At 34.5% G+C, this 23,622-nt stretch overlaps 1 protein-coding gene across 3 annotated transcripts in view; it reads left to right on the top strand.

Annotated features, from left to right (window-relative positions):
* The window catches only part of SGCG (sarcoglycan gamma), a 104,112-nt gene that overhangs the window by 29,269 nt on the left and 51,221 nt on the right, over positions 1 to 23,622 (top strand). The window contains exons 1-3 of one of the 3 annotated variants that reach the window (XM_005417684.3): positions 12 to 103; positions 1,893 to 2,021; positions 20,819 to 21,016. In XM_005417684.3, the coding sequence (XP_005417741.1) occupies positions 20,822 to 21,016 (195 nt within the window). In that variant the 5' untranslated portion in view covers positions 12 to 103; positions 1,893 to 2,021; positions 20,819 to 20,821. Of the gene's footprint in view, positions 1 to 11; positions 104 to 1,892; positions 2,022 to 20,818; positions 21,017 to 23,622 lie in introns of those variants that run through there. The other 2 variants (XM_031066012.1, XM_031066013.1) reach the window with 2 other exon arrangements.

The following is a 23,622-nucleotide window of genomic DNA, read 5'->3' as shown; positions in this document are numbered from 1 at the left end:
GATATAAATAGGAGGACAGCTGCCTTCAGATGGTACAGAACTCACTGACAGTTGCTCTTGCTTCAGTCCTACTTCATGAGAACTTCAGAAGTTACTAACTGAGGTATTTATTTGTTCTTTTCATTTTTTCAAGCTTTTACTTTGCAAAAATTAGTTATGTGGAAGAGCAGGACAAAAGAGACGTCTAGGCTAGTGAAGAGAAATCAGATATGGAAAATAGCACAAAGTTCTGTCATAAAGAGAGCTACTGGGCGATAGGATCTAATCTTTCAATAGGCACTATGTTAGTCAATCTTTTTTATATGTTTAGAAATCAAGTAATTACAAATGTGTCAAAAGAAAACATGCTATAAATGCAGTTAAAAGCCTTGGGGTTTTGAGGGTCATGTACCCAGTTTTATCTGATCCTCTGATTTTTTCCAAGAATGGGCAAAAGATTTTGCAGAAAATCCCTAGACATGAATACCCAATTACCTAAATAATCACTAAATAATGAACCTTTCAAAACTCTCCCATCATTTATAGGTTTCTTCCTCTACTACTTAAAAGGAATTTCAGTTAAAGAAAAGCTTTGGTATTAACACAACATACAAATGCTTTCCTCACACTTTCTTTCATACAACCCTGAGATTAAATACAAAATCTGTTTTAAAAATATTGATAAATATTTTTATTGGAAATATTTGTCATTTTTGGCAGATACCGATGAATTAATTTATTTGCAGAGAAAAGAACACCGTTTGTATATGTAAACAGAGTCTGATAAAGGATTTATGGCCACAGAACTCATGAAGGGAAAAAAAGTTTCTTGTAAGCCTGTGAGCAGCTGGATTTGTGTCAGTCCTAAATTTATGATCTGCAGCTGTTAAATGTGTGGTAGGAGCTTTGTCTTCTAAAGCGTGATGACAGTGTGAGCACAAGGCTGAGAAAAAGGAAACATAGTGCTTTGAGAAATGAGACTGTCCGAATGTGGGTGAGAATTGCAATGCTTCACGTAGCACAAACCTTTTACTCTGTAAATCATACATATGTATATTTTAATGCTTTTTAAATTATGGAAAGCTACTGGCACAGATTCTAACATATCTGAGGCTGAACAAGAAGTCTGCTGGTCAATGTTTGTGTAGGTATGTAATGTAAGCAGTGCCAGACTGGAATTCTTTTTCTGCATTTGAGAGCTCAAAGCTTTAATGATACTGGAAAAAAAAAAAGATGTCTTATAACTCCTATAATGTCTGAAATCTGAAAATATGTAATATAAGCAACTTTTATAGCTCCTAATATTTATGTGTGTGTCTATGCATATATATGCATCTGTGTTTTAGATAACAAGATAGGCTTAACTTCTTGGAAAGATTGGTAATTGTTAGTATGGTTCTTGTATAAAATTTATATGTGCTATTATAGCTATATTACAATACCTGTATTTCCTTTTTTAAAGAGACTTTTTATATGCCAGATGGTATATATTATAGCTAGAATAATGTCAACCTTAAAGTGAAAAGTTTTCAGAAAATGAATTCTTAAAATTCAGTTGGGATGTTACATACAGTTTCATAAAAGAAAGCAGAAGTCTTTTTTGTTTGTAATTTTGCGTTTAGTGCTGTTAGCAGCCAGCTCTGATAATGGTTTTTACATGCAGGTTCTATGGAGTGCTCACATTCTCAGATTTTAATAAAGAAGTTGGTGTTACGTGACAGATTGAGCGATTTCACTGCACATTATGGATTGGTTATGTCTTACCATAAGTTCATTTCTGGAGTCAGTACACAACTGTTTTAGCAGTAGAATTAAACGCTTATGTCACAGATTATAATTAGCTGTGTCTGTGTGCCAGAGCAACAGGATGGAATGCAAAACGTAGCCAAACATGTGAACGAATTTTCTTCCAGTGATATTTGGCCAGACCTAAAATATCTTCCACTCCAGATCTGAAAGTAGTGGAAAAGTTAGACAATTCTGTCTTGGAAAGAGACCGGTTGTAGTTTTTTCACAAGTCCACATTGTTTCAAATCTCCAAGGTAAGTAACAATTTTTAAAAATTGTCTTTATATCTGTATTAAAACATTAGAATGTTAAAAAAGGTTTTTTTGTTGGTTCTTTACTTGTTACATAGTTATAGTGAGCTTCTCCCCGTCTACGTTTCTGTGCAACATTTCAGACTGATTTTCTCCTTATTTAAGGATCATTTTGATGCTTATGTGATTTATTTTAGGGCCTAAATTATGTGTTCATTTTTAACTACAATTATTATTTTTGATTCAGATAGTTTATTTATACTTGTTTTTGCAATTAAAAGTTACATAGTTTAAACCTGCACTTCTGTAATACTAAGAAGCTAAATTAGAAATTTTAAGTTTAGTAACTTTTAAATCTTTTACAGTATCATGTTACTTTACTTACATAAATATCTGATTTACAGTAGTAAACCTCTGACGCTTGTAGCTATAGATTTCTCTCAGTTTATTTATCACATACCAAAAGTTAAATTTATTCAAGAATGGATCCATGGTTCTGCTGAACACTTCTTTTTGGCTTGATTGTGTGATAAAAACCTCCTACCTGAGGAATTGTTACCAAAATTATTTCTAACTTCTGTGAAACATACTTAAATTAATATAGGACATATAATTATCTATGTACAGAACTTGTTTTGCAAGTTTGTAATCTCTTTGAATTCAAATACATTTTCTAGTGGATAATTTCTCTTACTGAAAGAAAATTACCAGCTAGTTATCAGTGGATTACTGACTCATTATCAAATGATTTATTGGATGATACTTGGTGTCTTGCCACCAACAATTGCTTGTGCTGCATACTTAATCATGACTCTGACTGAGCACAGAAGTTCCTAAAACAGGATATTGCCCAAGTGTGAGAATGTGATTTTAGTGCATCAACAACAGTCAGCTAGGCTCCTTTTACTGAGATATGGGTGTTTTTACTGAATCTGTCTAACATCTCCTCTTGTTTGAGGAGGACGTGACTCATGTCCTAGAAGTGTCTGTCTTATCTCCATTTTCTGTGGAGGGGGCCTAGGTAAGTGTTACTGATGTTGTCTGTGTTTGGAGATTAATTTTGGTCTGCACAGCCACTTGCAAGTGAGTAGTCCATTTGAGTGAACTATAGGAACTTTGTACCATAAAGTTCTGGAACTTTGCCATGAGTTAAGGTTTTGGAAATTTTGTTTGTGATAGTCACAAATGATGCCACTTTGGCTGAGAGGGATTTCTGTTTATCTTCTAAACAAATGTTTTGTTAGATACACCCCTCCTTTCTACTATGTAATGAAGAAAAAATGCTCCTAGAATACCACCAAAGGATAACAACAAGTGCATGGGGTTAAATTAAAAATAAAAGTGTCTAAATTAAGCCCAGCATTAGAGGGAACCACTTAAAATCTCTTTTCCAAACCCTCATGCTTTTGCTAACAGCATGCAGCTCTTTCCTGGTTGAAAACTCGGTGGTTTAAAGCATGTTATATTTTGAGTTTTATTCATAATCATAAGGCGGATAAAGTTATGTGTACAAAGATCTTCTTGCTTGAATAGCCTCATGAGATTTTTTTTTTCCTTCCTGTGGAAAGTAATGCCTTGTACATGAAATACAAATCCCAGGTCTTAACCTCTTACTGTTTTTAATTATTTTCATGACTTGGAATTAAGTAAGCTGGATTTCCTGTGGACTTATTTCTCAGAGTTGATTGTCTTACATATTTAACAAGCAGTGACTAAAGGTTTTTTGTAACAGAGACATTTACAAGGTCTTTTTCTCACATCAGTTTTCTGATATTTTATAAGGTCTTCATGCCCATTGCAGTCCCTCAGTAAAGACATAAATGGGGGTTCTTATTTTCTCTGTTATCTCATTTTCAGACAGTTTGCAGGAAGGTAGTATTTGAGGCATCTGCTTGTCTGTTGAATTTTGTTGAAATTGGCCAAGAAACTCAAAAGCCATTGAAGGAGATAAGGAAAATGAATGGGAGATGGATGGTGTAGACATTGACATAGGGTTTGGTTGCTTTTTTATTTATTAAACCAGGCTAAAAGAATCATGGCAGTTTGGATAACAGGTTAATTCAATATCCTGGTCAAATTTACAGCTTGGGTAATAGTATTCTCACTATTTAATTCATCTTAGCTTTGGCTACCTGGGCCAGTCGTCTCATTAAACCTTTCTGTATATCTGCCAAAAACTGTTAAACAGTTGCTGCATTTCATGCCATGGTTGGTTATGTTTCTGTGGTGGATGAAGTATGTATAAGACTGTGAAGAGAAATATAAACTAAAATACATAAATATTTTTTAATGGAGTGTGGTATGTACTGAAGTGTTGGATAATGCTGGTGGCAGCCATAAAACACATGCTTTTCAATAAGGTGTATGTTCCTCTGTGGATATGTATATCCTGAAGGTTGCCTGTAAGAATCAGATATGTATGTGTTTTCAATAAGGGGATGTAGGGATGGAATCATCTTGTAGTAATGACTGTTAAAACTCTTCAGTTCCTCCCCTTTTATTTGCTGTGCTGTCAGTGCTCTGAGGAACAGAAATTTTAGTACCTTTGCTTCACATTAACTTTTCCCAGTATTCCAAGTGCCAGATACTAAATTTTATACAGACTTTTTGCATCCTTGCCTTATTAGTTGTGGATACTAGTGGCTTTCAGAAAAGGCTGACTGTGTAGAGTACAACAGCCTGTTTCATGTTAAAGTTTCACTTAAGTTCTACCTTGAATTTCCAAGCTGTTAGACCTTCCTGAGAGAAGCATGCAGGCTCCTGATGGAAGTAGACGTGTCTGCAAAGTTCCACTGCACCCAATTTTCTCAGTTTTGAGGAAAAGGATTTTAAGTGAGAGGCAGTAATAATTAAATAAAAAACATGTTCTAGTGACTCCAGACTGCTGCAAACAGAATAAAATGAAAGAGTTTCTTAAAAAAATAAATGCTCTGAAATGAAGCTGAGTCAGTAGAGCAAAGCTGTGGGAATGAGCCCTAACCACAGATCAGGCTACATTAGCAACACTCTAGATATCAAGCTCCTTCCAAACGCCTCTTCCAATCCGGCTTTGAACTGGAATAGATAATCCCCAGAGGTCCATTGCAGCCCAGTTTTCTCTAGGATTTTCAGAATTTGTTCAGATTTTAATGACTATTCACTTTATTGTTATTATTAATTATCTACTGGTTTTGTTTGTTCACATGGCTGTATTACTAGCTGGTCCAATTGGCAGTGCTTCAGAGTTCATGGAAGAGGGCATTTAATTTTAATTTAAACAATTTAATAAATATGTGGGATTGGTAGCTAGCAGTATTCTCAAGCCACGTGTTAGCCAACTAATGCACGTTGCTGTAAGTCAATGAGAATTGACTGTAATATTTGACTTTTACTTGGAAATACAAGGAAGGAAATAGATGGATTCAGAACTTAAAGCCAAAAAACTAACAGTGAGTATTACCTTAATATAAGCATTCCGTATGAGCTGAAAAGCCACGGGAGGATATTTGTACGTCTGGCAGAAAAGGTTGCTGTTATTGATTTCCTGAGTGAAAGTTTTCACTGTAGGGATAATGAATTGATAAGCCAGATTTCAGTATGTGGAGAAGAGGTTGATTTGAGTTTGGCCTGAGTGCTAAACAAGAAAGTGAACATGGTGAACAATCCCAAAAGCCAGCACAGCTGAGGCCAAGAAGGCAGTGTCGGGTTTGTTCCCTCCACATTCACCTGACAGTGTCCTGATACACATTGTGCGTTGCAGTATACCCCAAGACTTCCAGCATATACTCTGGTGCTACAAAAAGTCATATTTGAGGGCTGAAGTGGTCCAAGTTTACCCAGAGGGTACTCAGAGCCAAGTTTATGTAGTATGGATGGGTGTGGCGTAGACTTTTATGGAGTGGAGCCAAACCCTTTGTAGGGTGGGCAGCATGACCAAGAAAAGACCTGATAGTCCTGTGATGCCCATGCTACTTTTCAGGCTATTTTTCTAGTCTCAAATGCTCAAACAGACCTTATGTAGCCTGTACACCAAAAAAATGTGCCTTATTTTCAGCCCTTCTGTTTAGTATAAGAAAAGATTTTTTTTTCTAGCCCCAAAACTTTTCTTCCCTGTAACATTCTACTTCTAGTTTTGTTCTGTTATGGTAGGTATTTACCACGTAATGAGAATACTGATGACATCTGCTGAAAACTGTTATCTTGCTTAAACACGGAACTGCATTACGAAATAGTTTATTTCATTTTGAATGATTTCATGAGTCATTTGATGATTGTGTTCAATGCATGTGTGAAGATAGTGCTTCCAAAAACAGAAATGCAGTTCTTATATTGACAAAGTTGTGTAAGACTATTAATGTATTGTCATAACAGAGAAAAAAGCATTTCTAAGCTATATTTGATAAAATCACTGTATTTATTTGAGTACCCTCCAATTCTTTCTGAATTGAATATTTTGTTGAAATTGTTAGTAACAACTTTCACAATCTGTGAGAGTACTTTTTAAATATATATTCTAATTTTATTGATTTTACTTTTAGTTAAACATCTGTTGAACTGATAGTATTGTGATTCACACTTGGTGATTTGTTTTAACTGATTTTAGTCACATTTATGGAATGAAAAAGCTGTATCTATTTAGTCATATTGAAAACATCTAAAATACTATTTAAATTGAGAACATTAATATGACTGTCTTCCTGTATCAGAAATCCTAAGGCATGTAATAACAAATGGCTTTAACTCAAGAAAAATTCAAAGCTAGCATTCAAAAAATTATGTAGAAATAAGCTTTGATTTAGGATTGTTTGGTAAGCAAAGCATATAAATGGCTAGAATGCAAAATAAGGTAAAGGCAGCAGAAAGCAAAATTAATCTATATTCTTTTACATTACCAAAAGCTTCCATCTTTTGGTACCTTTTTCTTCTTTTCTTGTTTTACTTTCTTCAGCATCCCTAGGTACTTCCTTCCTCCCCCCATATTTACACTCTCCACTTATACATCTCGTGTTTGTTTCCTGACTGTACTCACTACTTAACCTTTTCCTCTTATCTTCAAGTGTCTACTCACAGTGTTTATTTTACTATAATTAAAATGTGGAGACTTTTTTACATATCTGATCACATATTTTGTTAATTCGTAGCTAAAAAGAAATAAAAACATTTTTAAGACAATTTTCCCCTACCAAGAGAGATCTCCACCTTGTGGTAGATTATTTTAAATTTCAGCTGAATTTATCCAGCATTTTCTTTAAATTGAAATAGTAGATGCTAAAGCTTTGAGGGCACTCTGCTTATGTACACCAGGGTCTGACAAAAATCTCTCCGTTGTCCTTATGTTGAACTAAAGATTTTCTGAAAAGTGATTACCTTCCAGAAATGTGTGTGACATTGTTCTCCAGCTGCCAAGGAGGAAATCAAGATCTATCCTAGGCCAAGTTTAGTTACCCAGTTGGTAGAGAACAGTCCAAATCACTGCAAACCTGGACTAGGTGAACCTGCAGGCACTAAGATATAGCATGGTTTATCTTCATCTTGCCATCAGAATCTTGCATATTTTTCCAGAATTTGAGTTTAGGGAAGCGTGATTTGGAGCTCTTGGTATGCTGATAATATCTCAGGCTACAAAAACTGATGGATGGGTCAAGCACTACTGTCCAAATCTGAGGAACAAACAATGTCTAACTGAAGTTTAAAAAGACAAGGTATACTTGTGCTCTGTGGATGTCTTTTCCTATGTATGCCTAAAGAGTAACTTTAGAAACTTCAGACATATTTTCTGGAGAAGGTAATGTGCTTGTTATTTGATCCAAATAGGAGTTGTTTTCCAGTTACTCAAATTAGAATCTTTAAAATGAAGAAATCTTCAAAATGAAGAAAAATAGATCCTACATTTCAGATTATACTACTTGATTTACATCAGTAAATATTCTCTCAACTAGAGGATTTTAGTAATGCCTGCTGATTTCTATTTTGGAGTAAATACTTTGTTTGGAAAATTCTGCTTTGAAATACGAGGTGTGTATATGTTATGTCAAATAAGAGATCTTTTAGTTTATCTTGGAATGCCTACATACTTAACAGGCAATTTGGGTTTTACTGATGCTTCATTTGTTTTTACAGTTAACTGAAAGATCAGCTATGTCTTTCTTATAGGTTTTAATCCAAGAACTGGTATACTGATCAAAACCAGTATTTATACACTTCTCCATGTTCTTCATTTTCTGTTTCTTGCATTGCATTGTTGCTTTGTCACAGTTGCTTAGGAAGAAACTTAGAGATGGTTGCTGCCTAAACAGTTGGAGTCAACATCACCAAAAAAGGCTTCTGCAATACGAGTCTGATGATGTCCTTATGTGTCTAATACACGTTTAATGGGTTTTCCCCTGTGTAAGTAAAAAGAAGTAATAATGTTGTTATGAGCAGGACTGCAAAGCAACAGGAACACATCATTTTGTAGTCATTGACATTTAAAATTCCTCAGAAAAGGGCAGAGGTTTAAAGTATGTAACGAGACACAGTATACATAGGAAAGCATTTTGCTTCCCTTGCTACTGAAAAATGAATTTTGAATCTTTAGTTTAGCTGCATGTGACTTATCAAAAAAGATACAGTTGTTGTTTTCCAGATGCGAGGTCAAATTATTCTGTTGTATTTTTTAAAGTATGTATGTGATGAATCACTTGAACTTGGGAGGGCAGACTTGAGGATTAATTTTCATCTCTAGCCTCTACATCTAGTTTTCATCTAGTTCTATTCCTCCTTTTGTCTATTTTTATTTCAATTTTCAAAAAAAAAAAAAAAGCTTCACAGACTCTATTTACTACCTGAAATCATTTACCAAGATTTACCAAGGCTAAATAAACTGCTTTTCGAGGTCCACAGCCAACACAGGAAAGCATCACAAAAGGGAGTTATTTTGTAATTGTGTTGAAGTCTACTAAATGAACTGGAAGTATACTTCTCAAGAGGTAACAGCATTCTATTACAGTAGTGCTTTCATAAAAGCAGCAGCAAGACAAGGAAAAAGAAGGAAAAGTTATGTCAATATGTATGTCTCTATGTACTTAAATAGAGCTATTTGCTTTCACTCTCACCTCTTCCGAGCTCTGACAACATGAAATACTTTTCCTGCAAACAACATTGAGGATAGTGTTAAAGAGCTTTTGCTAAAAGCTCTCTAAAACAGGACTTGCTTTAGGAACATTATTTCTAGAAGATACATTTTGTCCTTGCTGCTGGTATATCATTGTGGTATGATAGGAAAGCTCTTCTATCACACACATTGAAAATAAAAATAATTTTTTAAATTATTTTTAAACAGAAAAATATGCAACTGCTTTTTAAAAAAGTATCTAAATTTATTCTTTGTCTGGTAAATATGCATACAAGATTATGACACTGGAAATTCTTTCATGATTTGCCTCCATCACAGGGATTACTTTAATTTTCTTCACACTTATTTGGAATTTCAGGTCTTTTGATGTGTTTTCAATGACCCCAACGAAGATTATTTTCCCATTACTTCCCAAGTTAGCTTTGCAATTCTGGTCCCTGTGTCACACTTCTAAGTGCAACAAATTACCAGAAAAAGCATGACAAATGACAACAATTTTTTTAAAAAAATTTATGCCTACAAGTGTTTTGAGATTTCTGGTGTTGTCTCCAGTGAAGGAAAATTGAAGGCCAGAAAACAATTCTTATTTGCATTTAATGGCACTTAAGAAATGAAATTTTGTACACAGATTTTCCTGTTTTTTGCTGCAACTCAAACTGACTAGCTGCCAAATCCTGTCTGCAAAGTTTAACTTCAGTGTGTGTGAAAGTAAAACTTTGTAGTTCTGTCTTTTCTTATGAGACTGTACACTGATGATAAAGGAGGAATTAAATGTAATTAAGAGCATCCAAGTCTTACAGTAACAATTCAGAGCAAAGAAACATGATTTAGAGTAACAATTTAAATGGCAATACAAAGAGCATGGAATGTATCCATTTTGTCAGATACTCAAATAAACTTCTCTTAATGTCCATGACACCCAGAAGCCTGAAAACCAATCTAAAGTAGCTGGAATTCTGTTTAATCACCTAGGTTAACAGTAGTACTGTTGACCCATTATAATACAAGTTTGAATTGATGACTTAAGGGGAGTTATTAGATGTTATTTCCAAATAAGTAGTATGCCAAATAAATACTCCTATTTATCAAATGTTTCACACTTGCAAGAAAAGAAATTTTATTTTTAAATGTAATCTGTTTGTAAAAGCTGTGTAAAGTGATAGTCTACAAATGGTTGCTGTCTATTGATATTTTGTTCTGGTTAAATTTTCTTCTTTGGTTTTTTTTTTTGGTTGTTGTTGTTGTTGTTGTTTTAATTAAACAGGCAGAATTCAACTTACTGTTGGCTGTTGTTTACCTCAAAGATGCTGCCCACCCCACTCCCCCCACTATCTTCTTTGACTTTGCAGTCAAATTTGACTATGATAAAATAAAAACATAGAATTTTTCAAGGAAATTAAATATTTTTTCAAGTTTGCTGAAAATGTCTTGTGAGATAATGCCCTCATTAGAGGAAAACTCTGCTGTGGTACATTCTGTTGGCATGTGAATAATATCTACTGGGCCAGAATACCCAATTGAAGCTACCCAGTACTGATGTGTGTTATATTTGGCTCAGGAAATTTTTATAAAGTGCATGGATAGAGCAAGGGTAAGATTACTGTGTTGATATGGGTGCTTGACCAAACATACATATCTGTACAGAATTAGGTCTCATCACTACTTCTGGTTATAGTACAAATTGTTAATTAAGCTTTCACTGTTTCTTTGCTGCTTTTAAAGGATTTTTGACACAAGTGAAAGCAATAGCAAGCACACTCAGGTCCTGTAACCTAGTCTCTTTTTATTCCCTCTGTACTTTGTTACTAACTTTAGTTTCATCTTTGTTGCTGATTTAAGTGATGAGCACAAACTGGACTTTGAGTTTGCCCTTTCTCGGCACTCTTCCCAGATGAAACAGTTACCTCCCAACACAAATCCTGGATTTGTTTCAGAATATTATTGCTGTGTTCATAAAAGATGTCCTATATTTTCAAGTACCATGTGTGACCTGCTTCATGATCAGAGATAGTGAGGACCAGTCCCTCATGTCTTGTGTCTTTTTGTAACATCTAAGAATTCCTGTGTTGGGATGCTCTGAGGTATCACAAGTCAACTTTGGTAGGTGTTAAATTAGTATTTAGACCATAGAGACAGAAACTCTGCTCTGTGGTACTTCCTGAATGACTTTGTATGTACCTAGACATATGTGAATCACTGTCTTGATAGTGATTTTTTTTTCCTCCATGGATTTTAGCAAAACAGCCAGAGAAGGTAGACTTGAATACCTTCCTACACAGAAGATGTGCAGAGTTGGATAACTTCTAACAATCATTTACCATTGGTGTTAAAAATTATTAAATACAGTAAATAAAATTTTTGGTGATTGATGCTGCAACTGTCTAACCTGATACTTTACAAAGACTGTGTTTGTGCAGTCAGAAGTCTTCATTCAGTTCCTTTGTGGGCTAGGGTTTTTTTTAATTGACTTGTATTTGTTTTTGAATACCAATACTATATATTTGAGTACTGGATATACACTGAAGGTTTGTATTTTGAGTACTTGAACAAAGATATCAAAAAGAAAATCCTAAAGGAGTTAACATCAATGTTCCCCACTGAGGAGGTCTGGGAAATTTCTCTGTACACCTTTTCATTCTGGAGGATGGCTCTGAAGAAACATCTCAGATGATAAAAAAATCATTAGGAGATATTTTGGGACAAATCAATACAATTGATAATAATGAGTTTTCTGTCATCAGGACCGGATGTTACTCATATTCAGAAGGCAAAAAGTTTTACCTGTCTGGTAAAAGAAGCAAGATAGCACCAGACATGTCTTCATCTTAATTTTCAGCCCAAAGAACTTCTGATATATTTAGGTATTGCTAACTGCATGGTTTTCTGTAGCTGTCTCTCAAGTGCTGTGATTTTCTGGACTTGCCGATGATATTGTAAATCTAAGTGAAAGAGTTTTTCTCTGGAGGACAGTAGAGAGTTTAATATACAATTGAGAATACAAGAATACTTCTGTAGAGCAGTCTTGGAAATGAACAGCAGATTCACATATTATTTTCTGTCCAGCACTTTCTAGCGGTCTGGATGTATTACTTTTGCAGGCTCAAGAGCTTGTGGTATAAAAATATGGTTTCAAGAGTAAAAATTTGAATTTCATTAAGTGTTTTCATTTGCCAGTCTTCAAATTTCTAATACAAAACAGAAATATATCTCTAACAAGCACAATACGTTTTATCTTTGCTAGAAATTTCAAATAATTTACCATTTGGAGTTGTTAATGAAAAGGCTATAGCAGGGAATTAAGAAAAATTAATCTGTAGATATCAGTGCAGAATCTGGATTTTTTTTCAGTTACAATGACATCTTTTGTGCCCTACATGCAAATCTATGTAAAAACATACATTTTTGTTATATAGCTCTGTAGAGCAACTTCGTGATGTAAAACAGTTCACTTCCCTCTGTACAAGCTGATAAAACATTTTATATTTCATATGAGGAATTATCCCCTTTTATAAAAGCAATAAGATTTCTCTAAGATTATTTGAAATAGTATAACACATGGCATTCTTGTTTTCCACAGAGGGATTTTATAATCATAGTAATCTCCTTAAATATGTTTGACTTCCTTGGGTAGGCAGATATACAGCAAGATGTTGCTAAGTCTTGGTCTGAGTAAATATGTGGTTTTAATTGTGATGTTTTAACTTCTTATGTCAACTGACTTTTGTCTTGCCTGACTGAATTTTTTAGTAATAATAAAGTTATTATTACTAACTGTAGTGTGGGATAGATCACATAAGATAACTCAACTTATATACTGTAGTCTGTAGCCATCACGTCCTTGTTTGGTATTAGATTTTGTGTATTTGAAATTTTAAAAAATTCTATAATTTGATGTTTTATTCAAAATTTTGGTCACCAGGTTACTTGCTAATGACCTTCAGAATTCAATGCCAGACTTTTACAGTAATTAACTATAATAAGGACTGAATGGAAAAGCTTTATCTGCATACAGTGTAATGTGCACATCTCTTCTGAATAAGGAAATTTAGCTGTCACTGAATGAAAGAACTAAAATGCTAGTGAACAAAAACTACCTGTGGTAGATTATAGCAAAAGTTCTGTGAATTTGACAGCCACCTTCTCTTCATTTCTCTCCTTGAAGTGTCAGATTATACGTAGATTGCTTTGTAAACCTTTATTACTTGTAAGGAGTGACAACTCCAAGAGAAACCTTCCACTTTCACCTGAAGAAAAGCCCTTTGACACCTGGAAGGATCAAATGATCAGAATAAGAGAGGATGCAGTGTTAAGTAATTTTATAATTCTTTGAAACTATAATTTGGTAAATTAGAGTAGAAAAATTTATTAAATCCCCAAGACGTCCCTGTGTGTTTATTTTGTCCTTCTTAGTGAGAAAGCCCTTTATAAGGAGATTAAATGCACATGGTTCTTATTTTTCATAAAGACAGGATTTTTACTAAACTATAAGGAGACAAAGAAGAGTGATTCTCCTAGCCTTTCCATAAGAACAAGATGGCTCTCAGCATTCCTTGCACATTAATATTTTCCTTTCTTCTACCTGTGCTGGTGCTACAGAGCTCATGCTACTTGTTTAAAGACTGGCCCATACAAACACAGGCAGGCAAAGTTCATACCTAGCATAGTTAGAAACACTTTCTTAAATGCACAGTTAAAGAAAAAGAGGGATCTAGGGGAATTAATCAACTCTGGCTTGTGCTTCAGAAAGAGAAACCTCACAGCCAGAAAACTACAATGATTTCTGTTCTGATATTCATGGCAGTACATTATGTATCTGGTGTACTTGCAGTCCTTCAAGGTAAAAATAAATCATGTTGAAGAGCAGCTGCTACGGGGGAAAAGTGCAGAGGGCAAAATTTATTTCACAATTAGGTTCATTAAAGCAAATTGTTCACTATCGCATTTTTATCCTCTACTCAAGGCCCATGAGATATCGTCTTCTCAAAGGGGTTGGACAATAAAAACTATACTAGTAAGAACAGATTAGTTACCTGTTGCAAGTTTGATATTTTAAAATGTCTTTGTGGTAATAAGCTCTATTGAAAAATACAGAATGACGTTCAACAGGACAAAACAGAGTTTTACACACTGAAACTATGAAAGTTCATTTCACAAAGAATAGTAAGTAAGGAAACACTTAAATGATCTTAACACCATTAATGGTTCTCAGTCTTTAATTGTTAAGTGAAAACAATACTGCACTTTCCTCTCTTCTTCTGTGTGGTCTTTTAATTCTGGTGGGAGTAACATGATTTTATTTTTTTCTTATTTGATTAATATTTTTTGAATTTTTAAAGGAGGAAGATAAATATAATTGAAAGATAGAAAACAATGTTTTAAAAAAATTACTGTAAATGAGATTCAACAGTATACATATTAGACAAAATATTTTATATAGCATATTATATTAATAATATGTTCAAATAGCAATATGCATATATTTATATAATGTTAATAATTATGTCATTAATATTTATTTAATCTTGTGCTGTCAGGGATTGCCTTTCAGCTCTACTTAAAAATGTGCAAAGCTGTTAATTGTGACCGTGTCATAGTTATTATGCCAATGTGCATTGCAGGGTATGCAAACAGTTAACTAGGCCATATAAATTTCATCATTGGTTTCCCCAAATTACACTGCAGGGATCCAGCTCTTTTCAGCTGATGACACTAGTTTACAATTCAAATTAAAATATGCTAGATAACACAAAAATTTCAACAAAGCAAGGTTGGGCAAGATTAAATACAATGTGATGGAAGGGCTGAAAGTAATTATAAAATTTTCACCTAATCATGAGAGTTTGATTTTTCCCTGTCTTTCTGATTTTTTTCGGAAAGCTTTTCCACATAGATTCCAAAGGTTTCTCATTTTTTTCTCTGAACAACAGGATTGCCTAAACTGTCTTTCATCTTTCAGGAAGATACTCCAACAGCATCTCTTTGCTGTTGCTTAATCATTGGTCAGTTTCTGTGTTCACAAAGACAATATGTGCATGCCTGAATGCACTAAAGTGTGAAGCCTTGGTGTACTTCTGACGTTCATACTATAGTAATACCCACCTAGCCCAATACAACACACACAAAAGATGGGCATAATATTCCATGAAGATACCGTATGCAGACCGTAGAAGTAGTTTTCACTTGCCTTAGCTGACAGGTTGTTTAATTTCAGTTTTCAGTTTGTATACAATGGGACAAGAATCTAAAGATTGATTCAAACGGTCTTTTCACTGTACTGTTTTTATTTAGCGCTATCACCTTTTTCATGCCCACACCCATTGTGAATTTTCTTGCATGTGAATGAATATACTTCATGTAAAGTGGTGTCATGGTTTAGGGATGGTGGGTGTCCTCCAATTCAGTATTCCTATTAAAACCATGCCACCACTTGCTCCCCCTCCCCTCCAATTGAAAGCACAAAAGGCAAGGATCATGGGCTGAGATAAGAACTGTTTGCTCGAAACAGCAATAAGATAAGAAAAGGAACAGTAAAAGCAACAACATTAACAAGAGAAGATATAGCAGAAAGAAATTACTTGCATGGAAAGCCTGCAACAATAAAAAAATACCAATCAGTTCTTCCCAAACATGTGTTTTTCCACTGAAAGGAATGCCCTTTTCCTCAGAAGCCAGTCCTTTCTCCCCCACCCCTGGCAATGACCTGCTGCGGTATAGAAAAACATCAGGGTCCTGGACACACCACTTCAACAATGTCTCCTTCCAGCTGCTGCAAAAAATTAACTTTGTCCTGGCCAAAATCAGAACAAGAGGAAAGAGTAGATGTACTGATGACTGTTTGTGAAGAAGAATGTGCATAGTACAAGCACCAGTGATGCAAATTTTGTCATAAAACCTCACCAGTTCTTCTGAACTCCAATTTGAAAAGGTTTTATTGAATGTTAAGCTTTTTGCTGAAACTATAAATGCTAATAATTACATAATTATTAATGGAATGACCACTGGTTATGAGTATTAACCAACTAAGTAGTTCTGAATTTAAATTGTTTTCTAATTGCATATTATTATCAGTTGCTTTATGACAACATGACAAAGTACTCAAGTACCACAGTTCAGAGCTATGTGTAAAGGGGAGTTTTATTTACATGAAAATAAGCCATTTATGAACAAAAACAATGAAAATATATTTTTACAGTTGAAATATACTGAGATTACTTATTTTAATTGAATTTTTTCAATACTGCCTTCAGTATTTCCTACAGATAAGTCATTCCTAAAAATAGTAAAAATATCATGCTTTTATTCAGGCTTGCTTTCCTGAGCAGGCTAAAGGATAAGTTTTCAAATTACTTTTAAAAAACATAGGTGTCTTAAGTGAATATTTCAGAGCCGTCAGAATAGGTTTTGAACTTGATTCCCAAACTGACCTCAGTCCAACAGTAACATTTGTGATAGACAGTTTTTCAACGTCTTTCATAATTAATATTAATATAAAAACCTCCTGAACTTCAGAATCACTCAAATGACTGAGACGAGTTTCTACGTTTTATATCAAAGAAGGTGCATTATAGCCAGGGAAATGTTCTGTCATTATTATATATTTTTAGAGGACAATTATAAGTGTGAAGAGCATACAGGTCTTTCATTGGCATCTCATATAATTATTACAGGCATTAATTTCATGTCTTACATGCAACACATACAATGTCTGAACACATGGGAAATCTCATGAGGTCAAAAATCTGCAGTGTTACTGGTTGTTCACAAGTTTGATCTATCATTTAAAATCTGTGACAAATCTTTTGTCAGCTAATTAGCATTCAGTATCTGGTTTAAATCAGTGAACAGCCAAGAAGTAATTGGATTTAAATGGATTTAAAATAGATGTTGACAATTAGAAAATACTTCTAAATTACAAACTATCGTGATAGAGCTCAGTCCCATGAATTATGGCCAAATCTACAAAAATCCATAGGGAATGTGCTGATTGTGTTGGTTGTTGAATAGAAACATCAAGAAATTCCACTTCCAATTAAGTAGTTTATTTGTAGTAGCTTTTTTTATTGTGGTACTGCTGACCTGATGCAAATAAGACGTTTTCATGGCCCATTTGAAAGATGTAAGAATTTTCGTTCTGAAACTCAATTGCCATTTTATCTGCACTGTGGCTTGCCAGTATTTCTTACTCTTAGTCACTGTGTGCTGCTTCCTTGTAAAATAGTTAAGAGAAAAAAGATAACATTTACCAAAGTCATTGTACATTCTGCAGGTTTCTTGCTTCTCCCAGCACAACTAACTTGTGTACATCCAGGTGTCTAAGTCACCACTTCCTTCTTGGTCTCTGTCTAGTATGCTCCTACACAACCAGTTTCATGGTTATTCCACTTACAAATCACATTTCTCATCGTAGTACTAAATACCTGTTGTTCTTTTTCTATGAATCCATCTTGGTTCTTGGCTGACTTCACAACACAACTATCAGGTCTGCCTATCTAAGGCTTTCCTTTCAGCCCACTTTTCTTAAACATCCCAGACTTAGAAAAAGATTTCTTTCTGACTTCTCCAGACAGGTTGGAGATTATTTTCCTATGTGATTTTAGCTTGTGAACATACAAGTCAGTAATATGGAAAGTTGATTCTCCCAGAAGAAACAGTCCAACGGGATCAGTTCTGAAAGAATTTCCACTGCAATTATGTAATAGTAGGACACTAAATGTCTTAAAAATAATGAAAAATTATGTAAGGGAGAAAAACTTAATCCTTCTCAAGGCATTCAGTTGTCTAGGCAAGCACTGCCTATTTACTATGACGAAAGCAATTTTTGGCAGTATTAATAATGCTCAGAAACAACAGAACTGTTTTCTGTCAGGAAAAAATAATCCATGCAGGGAACAATGCTGTGCTGGGAGATGTCCCCTGTGGAATTTCTGAAGGGCTGGAAACAATCACAAAACTCATAGGCTTTTTGCTGAAATGCATAATGGATTTTGACCTCACCTCATTGAACAGCAGTACATAATACATTATATATAAAACACTCAACTCCCTAAGTAAACATTTTACAACAGGGTAAAAATGGAACAGAGAAGAACAGGAATCAGAAAAATCCTATCTTGTTGTTAAATTACATGCTTTGGAAATCATTCTGGGAGAAATGTCTACAACATATAGGCATACATGTATGAGAAAGTCATCACAGGCTCTCTTTCTTCTCTTTTGATGGAGAGAAGTTAAGCAGTCCATTCGCTATCTAAAATTCACATCTAACATGAGTCAGGTAACTAATTCCCAGCAGGGAGACCTATCTCCATTGACCATAAAGGGAGTCCAGGTTGACTGGCTCAGATATTCAGGGCTAAATTGTTCATATCTAACGTTGTGAGATGAATTCCAACCTCAGAGACCACTGTAATGAGGCTGCATAAGACCGTGAAAATGTTACAGTTTATTAACTCTGTAGCAAATCATCTCTACTAAAAAATTTACCTTGCAGGCGTAGGGAGCAGCAGCACAAGGAACAGGCAAAGCAGTCTGCCTAGTGAAGGGGGCGTAGAAGAGATGCAAACAAATTCACATGTGACTACTCACCCCACAGAAACCAGCAGCAGCCCAACCACTCACCCATGTCCAGCAGGACTAGGAGGGATCCCTTCTTCCCTTTCCTTCTTCCCCACCGCGCCCTGCACATGGCAGGAGGCTGTACAGGATAACCTCAGAGTCCTAGCCATGCTGCAAATGTTAACCATGTTAACATTCCTGCCTACTGCAAATGTTAACCATGTCCCAGCCAGAACAAGGACATAGTTGTACTACTCATGGGCAAGAACTGCACAGTTTATTTCTCAAAGTTTGTCTCTGGTTATTACCAGATAAGAGTTACTGCATCCTGTTCTGTAAGTTGTGTGTTGAGAAGAAATCTGTGTGGAAGTGAAGGTTTGTCTAATCATCTTATGGAACCCATTGTATGTATAAATGTCCCAATATCTTATGGCAGCACATGGTAACAGAGATTTCAAATAAGGGGCAACCTCTGTATGGTTTACTATACAATAATTAGGTAGAAAACAGAAAAGACATAGTATTAACTTATATTTAAACAGCATTCTATAATGAGTACTATGTGCTTGAGTAATACACAGAACTAAAATACATAATCTGATATTTTTAAACATAGTTCATCTGTTAAATATTAAGAAACATCTTGTAAATCTTATAAATGTTTTGTGCTAAGATTAAGCCAATTTATTTCAGAACCTATAATTCCTCAGTAATAAATTGCTATACTGTTTTCAGCAATGAAAATATTTATATACACAGTCTGTGAGCAACTGAGACTGATAAAATATTTTACCATAATGTCTGTAAGCAAAATTACATTATGAACTACCAATTATTTGGTCTCATTTTTGAATATAAATAAACAAGAAATTAATTTCTTTTGGTGGAAGTGCAGAAATAAGATGACTCCTGCATATATGGGGCTAATGGATAGGCTTCTGTTCAGTTGTAAACTTATATGGCATTCTCTGTCTTGCTAGGAAGCTAAAGGAACAAAAGATGACATCTTTCTAAAGATAAGGGTTAGAACTGAGAGCCACAAACATGTTACAGACACAGGATGACTCTGCAGGAAACTTGAACAGAGGCAGGGGTGTCTTTTGATCATGTTTTGAAAGCTGTGTGAGCAGAGCATGGTGATCTCATTGATAGGAGGAAATTCAGAATTGAGAGTAGACCTTGTGTGAAACCTTTCTGAAGGCACTCTCATTTGGGAGCATTATATTATAGGAAAGTGGACCAGTTTTTGGATGTAAGATGCCTGTGGGCATACCTGGCTCATGGGAAGGGCTTGACTTTGCAATACCTATTTTGTTTCTGACATCCATGATTGGGTTAGAGTTTTTTTGCTTTTTTCGCTCGGTGTAAATGAGACACATGTTGCCCACTGTTGTTCTTGATAAGCAGCTTCAGCTGCTGAGTTTTCATTCTTTTGGCCAAAATTGTAAGCTTTAATGAATGGTTTGAATTGTTGGTGGTCTCTGTGCTGTAAATGTGGAAGTTAGTGAATATTCTCATGTTTTAAGGAAATGCAACCTTGTAAGATTCCTTTAAATTCAAACAATGCTTCTTAAGAACTATAGTATAAAGTGAAACAATGCTTCTTTAAGAACTACAGTATAAAGTGAAGTCCTTTAAACCCAGTAGGCAGTGTTTTTAATGTTGATATATCTTTAAATATGAATATCTGATTAATTGAGAAATCATTATTTCCTGTACATCATAAAGAATAATTTAATTTCTTTTCATACATACTCTGAAGCCTAATATGTATTGGCATTCCAACTGATACATACTTGTGAGCTGTAGATTATTATATGATCCCATGAAATATTTTATGATGGGAGAATTAGAATATTATGACAAATGGGAGGAAAGTTTTGCCATTCTTTATAGGATGAAATAAATTTAAGCCTCCTGAAAACAGCAGTTAATGTAGTTCATATATTAAAACACCACGTTGAGTGTATCAAAAACTAAGATGTAAGTTGAAAAGAGCAGAATAAAAATGCTTTCCAGGTAGAACTTCATGAAGTTTCTAGTTCCTAGCTATTACAATTATATCTTTATATTTTCTTTGGAGTTTTATATAAATATTGTCGCTTAAATTAAGCAACTGAGCAGCTCCCTTTCTTTTTATTTGTTTACATAGCAGATGGTACGTGAACAATACATGACAACAACACCAGGCACGAGCCTAGAGAGGCCGAAGAATGAATACGTCTACAAAATTGGAATTTATGGCTGGAGAAAGCGTTGTCTCTACCTGTTTGTTCTCCTCCTGCTTATCATCCTAGTTGTGAATTTTTCTTTGACAATTTGGATTCTTAAAGTGATGTGGTTTTCCCCAGTAAGTGTCCTCTTTAATTTTCCATTCTTGACTTCTCTTTCCTGCCTCACCCCTTCACTTATTTTGTATGTAAACCAGCTTCTCTGTAGGTAGTGGATGGTTCTTTTTTCTTTCTTCTCAACTGTGATTTGTACTTTGAAAGTATGTTAGAAAAAATCTATCTTTGAATGTACTTCCTCATATATAATTTCTGTATTAGTAATAATTTTTGAAATATTGAGGTTGTTGATGCTTTAGATTGCAGTGAATTCTAACCATTCTATGAGAATGTATTTTGCTGTTGTCTCATAATCTCTATTTAGTTAGTTTATAGATGTGTTTGCTGTAATTTTATCTCATACAGAATTCCTTAGTTAAAATATTGCTGACAGCTGCTGTGGTTTTTTAGCTCATTTCTCCTATTTATCAGCATCTAAAATTTAACAATTTATTTGCCCAATTAATTACAGCTTGGAGGCAGTTATCACTACTTCATGCTTGAGGCCAAGCAGCTATATAATTCAGAAATAAATTTAATAACTTTCCATTGTCATATATATTTTAATATTTATAATGGAATTTTGCATGTAGTAGATTAAAGGGTAAGTTTCAGAAGTCTGCAAGATACGACTTTAGTCAGGATGTAATAAAATGCATCAGTGAATATTGAAGCTAAGCTAATTTGCTCCTAACATGCAGTTGTGATACACAGATGATTTGAATAGACTTGTTACAAGAAAAACCATAATAATAAATTTCTACAGCTCTGCCCTGACTACTGAAGAAAGTTTCTGTTATCGTTGTTATTGCACCTCTGTCACTAAGGGAAGACCACTTTATCTTAATATAAATATTTCTATGCTCACTAAAAAGAAAGTATGTTAATTTTCAGTCCTACTTACTAATACAGTTTTTAGTGTTTGAATTCCTGTGAAGGGTATTCCCCTACATGAATTCTTTACAGCGCTGTTACTGCCATACAGATTAGAGTGCAAAACATCTTCGATCACATATAATTTTTCTCTTATGCAGCTCACATGGAAGATATGCTTTTGGTGCCTACCTGTCATAAATCACAGAGAACATGAAAAACTTATAATTGTTTTCTGTGTGGCTCAGGGTTCTATTTTTACAGAGTTTTAAAAAATATTTTTTGTTGATTTGATTTCTACATATGAGCCTGGGTATTTCTTCTCTGATACCAGTAAGGATTTTAAAAAATTAGAAAGTCTGCTTATAGGAATGCCCATCTCCTTGTAGTTCCTGTGGGGAAGATACCAAATGCCTTGATCTGCTGAGGGACAGTGTCCTTATGCTTTTGCAACAAGAGCAGTGGAGTAACAGCTGTAGCAGTGCAGGTTTACATCCTTCCACAGAGTGAAAGGGCTGTGAATGCCACAATTACAAGGAATTTCCTGATTCTGTGTTAGAGAATCTGTATGCCTGTCGTGCCCAATTGGATAGTGACTTAACTGTAATGCCTTCATTAATTTGGGATAGTTTTAGGGAAATATCAACTGTAAATACATTTGTGCAAAGTGCACAGGTATGTCACAATCCTCAGCAAAAGTGAATGTGATGTTGTTATGAGGAGAGAACTGCTTTTACTGGGTGTTGTTTTAAGAGACTACGTCTCTCAAGACAAGAAGTAACTCTGAGGATACCAGAAATCTCACCCAGAGAATCACAGAGAAGCACTGCTAGCCACTGAGTCTAAGAAGGATGTTTAGTGCACGTTCAAAGTCTGGAAGTATATAATTGAAGCATCGCAGTTCTTTCCTGTGTGAAAGGAAACCCCAATTATGAAGAATTAGTGTAATAATTATAAGAAATTACCAATACTATCATAAAACCCTTTTCATGATGGAATTAAGCATTTATTTCTCCAAGTATTTTGTTGCTGTTTGAAAAGAGAAGTATCAGTATAGTGTCAGAATTAGATTTTTATGATTCGTGAGTTCCAAGCTTGACAAGTATTTGCTGTTTAGGAAATGAGTTGATTGATGTATATCACACTTATCCAATTAAGAATTCCCATGACTGGGAAGAGTTTAAAAGTAACTGTGAAATATTATCCTATATAAAATCATCAGTTATTTAGCAAATATTAATCTGTCAACTGTGATTACACATTTATTAAATGTATTCTAGGTATACTGTGTAGTATACCTAGAATACATTTAGAGGTTATAGGACTATGTTTAATATTCATAATAGATATTGTATTTATACAAGAAACAAGTTGTATTGTCACTAAGGCTGATAAACGTACTTAGAAAAAATGTTGCCAACATTTTAAAATATATTTTTATAGTAGAGTCCTGAAGAGAGTGTATGCTGAAGGAAAAATTCAAGCATAATATGACTGCAGTATATAATTTTATAAGGAAAACAGATTTTCAATAATAGAGGTGTTGGTACTTTAGTGAATGATTTACTTGATTCTATAGCACAGCCCTTTCATAAGCCCTCTCAGAGCTGACAAACTGGTTATTTAGACATCAAAGTTTCTTTAGTTGTATAAAAAGTGTTCTCTTTTTCTATAAAGCATCCTTGACTCTTTTATTAAGTAATAACTTCCAGTATACAAAAATCACATGCTATGTTTATTCAGAGATCCAGATTAA

The sequence above is a fragment of the Geospiza fortis genome, unplaced genomic scaffold (assembly GCF_000277835.1).
Source record: "Geospiza fortis unplaced genomic scaffold, GeoFor_1.0 scaffold16, whole genome shotgun sequence".
NCBI classification, from domain to species: domain Eukaryota; kingdom Metazoa; phylum Chordata; class Aves; order Passeriformes; family Thraupidae; genus Geospiza; species Geospiza fortis.
This window is presented reverse-complemented; position numbering and strand designations above follow the sequence as displayed.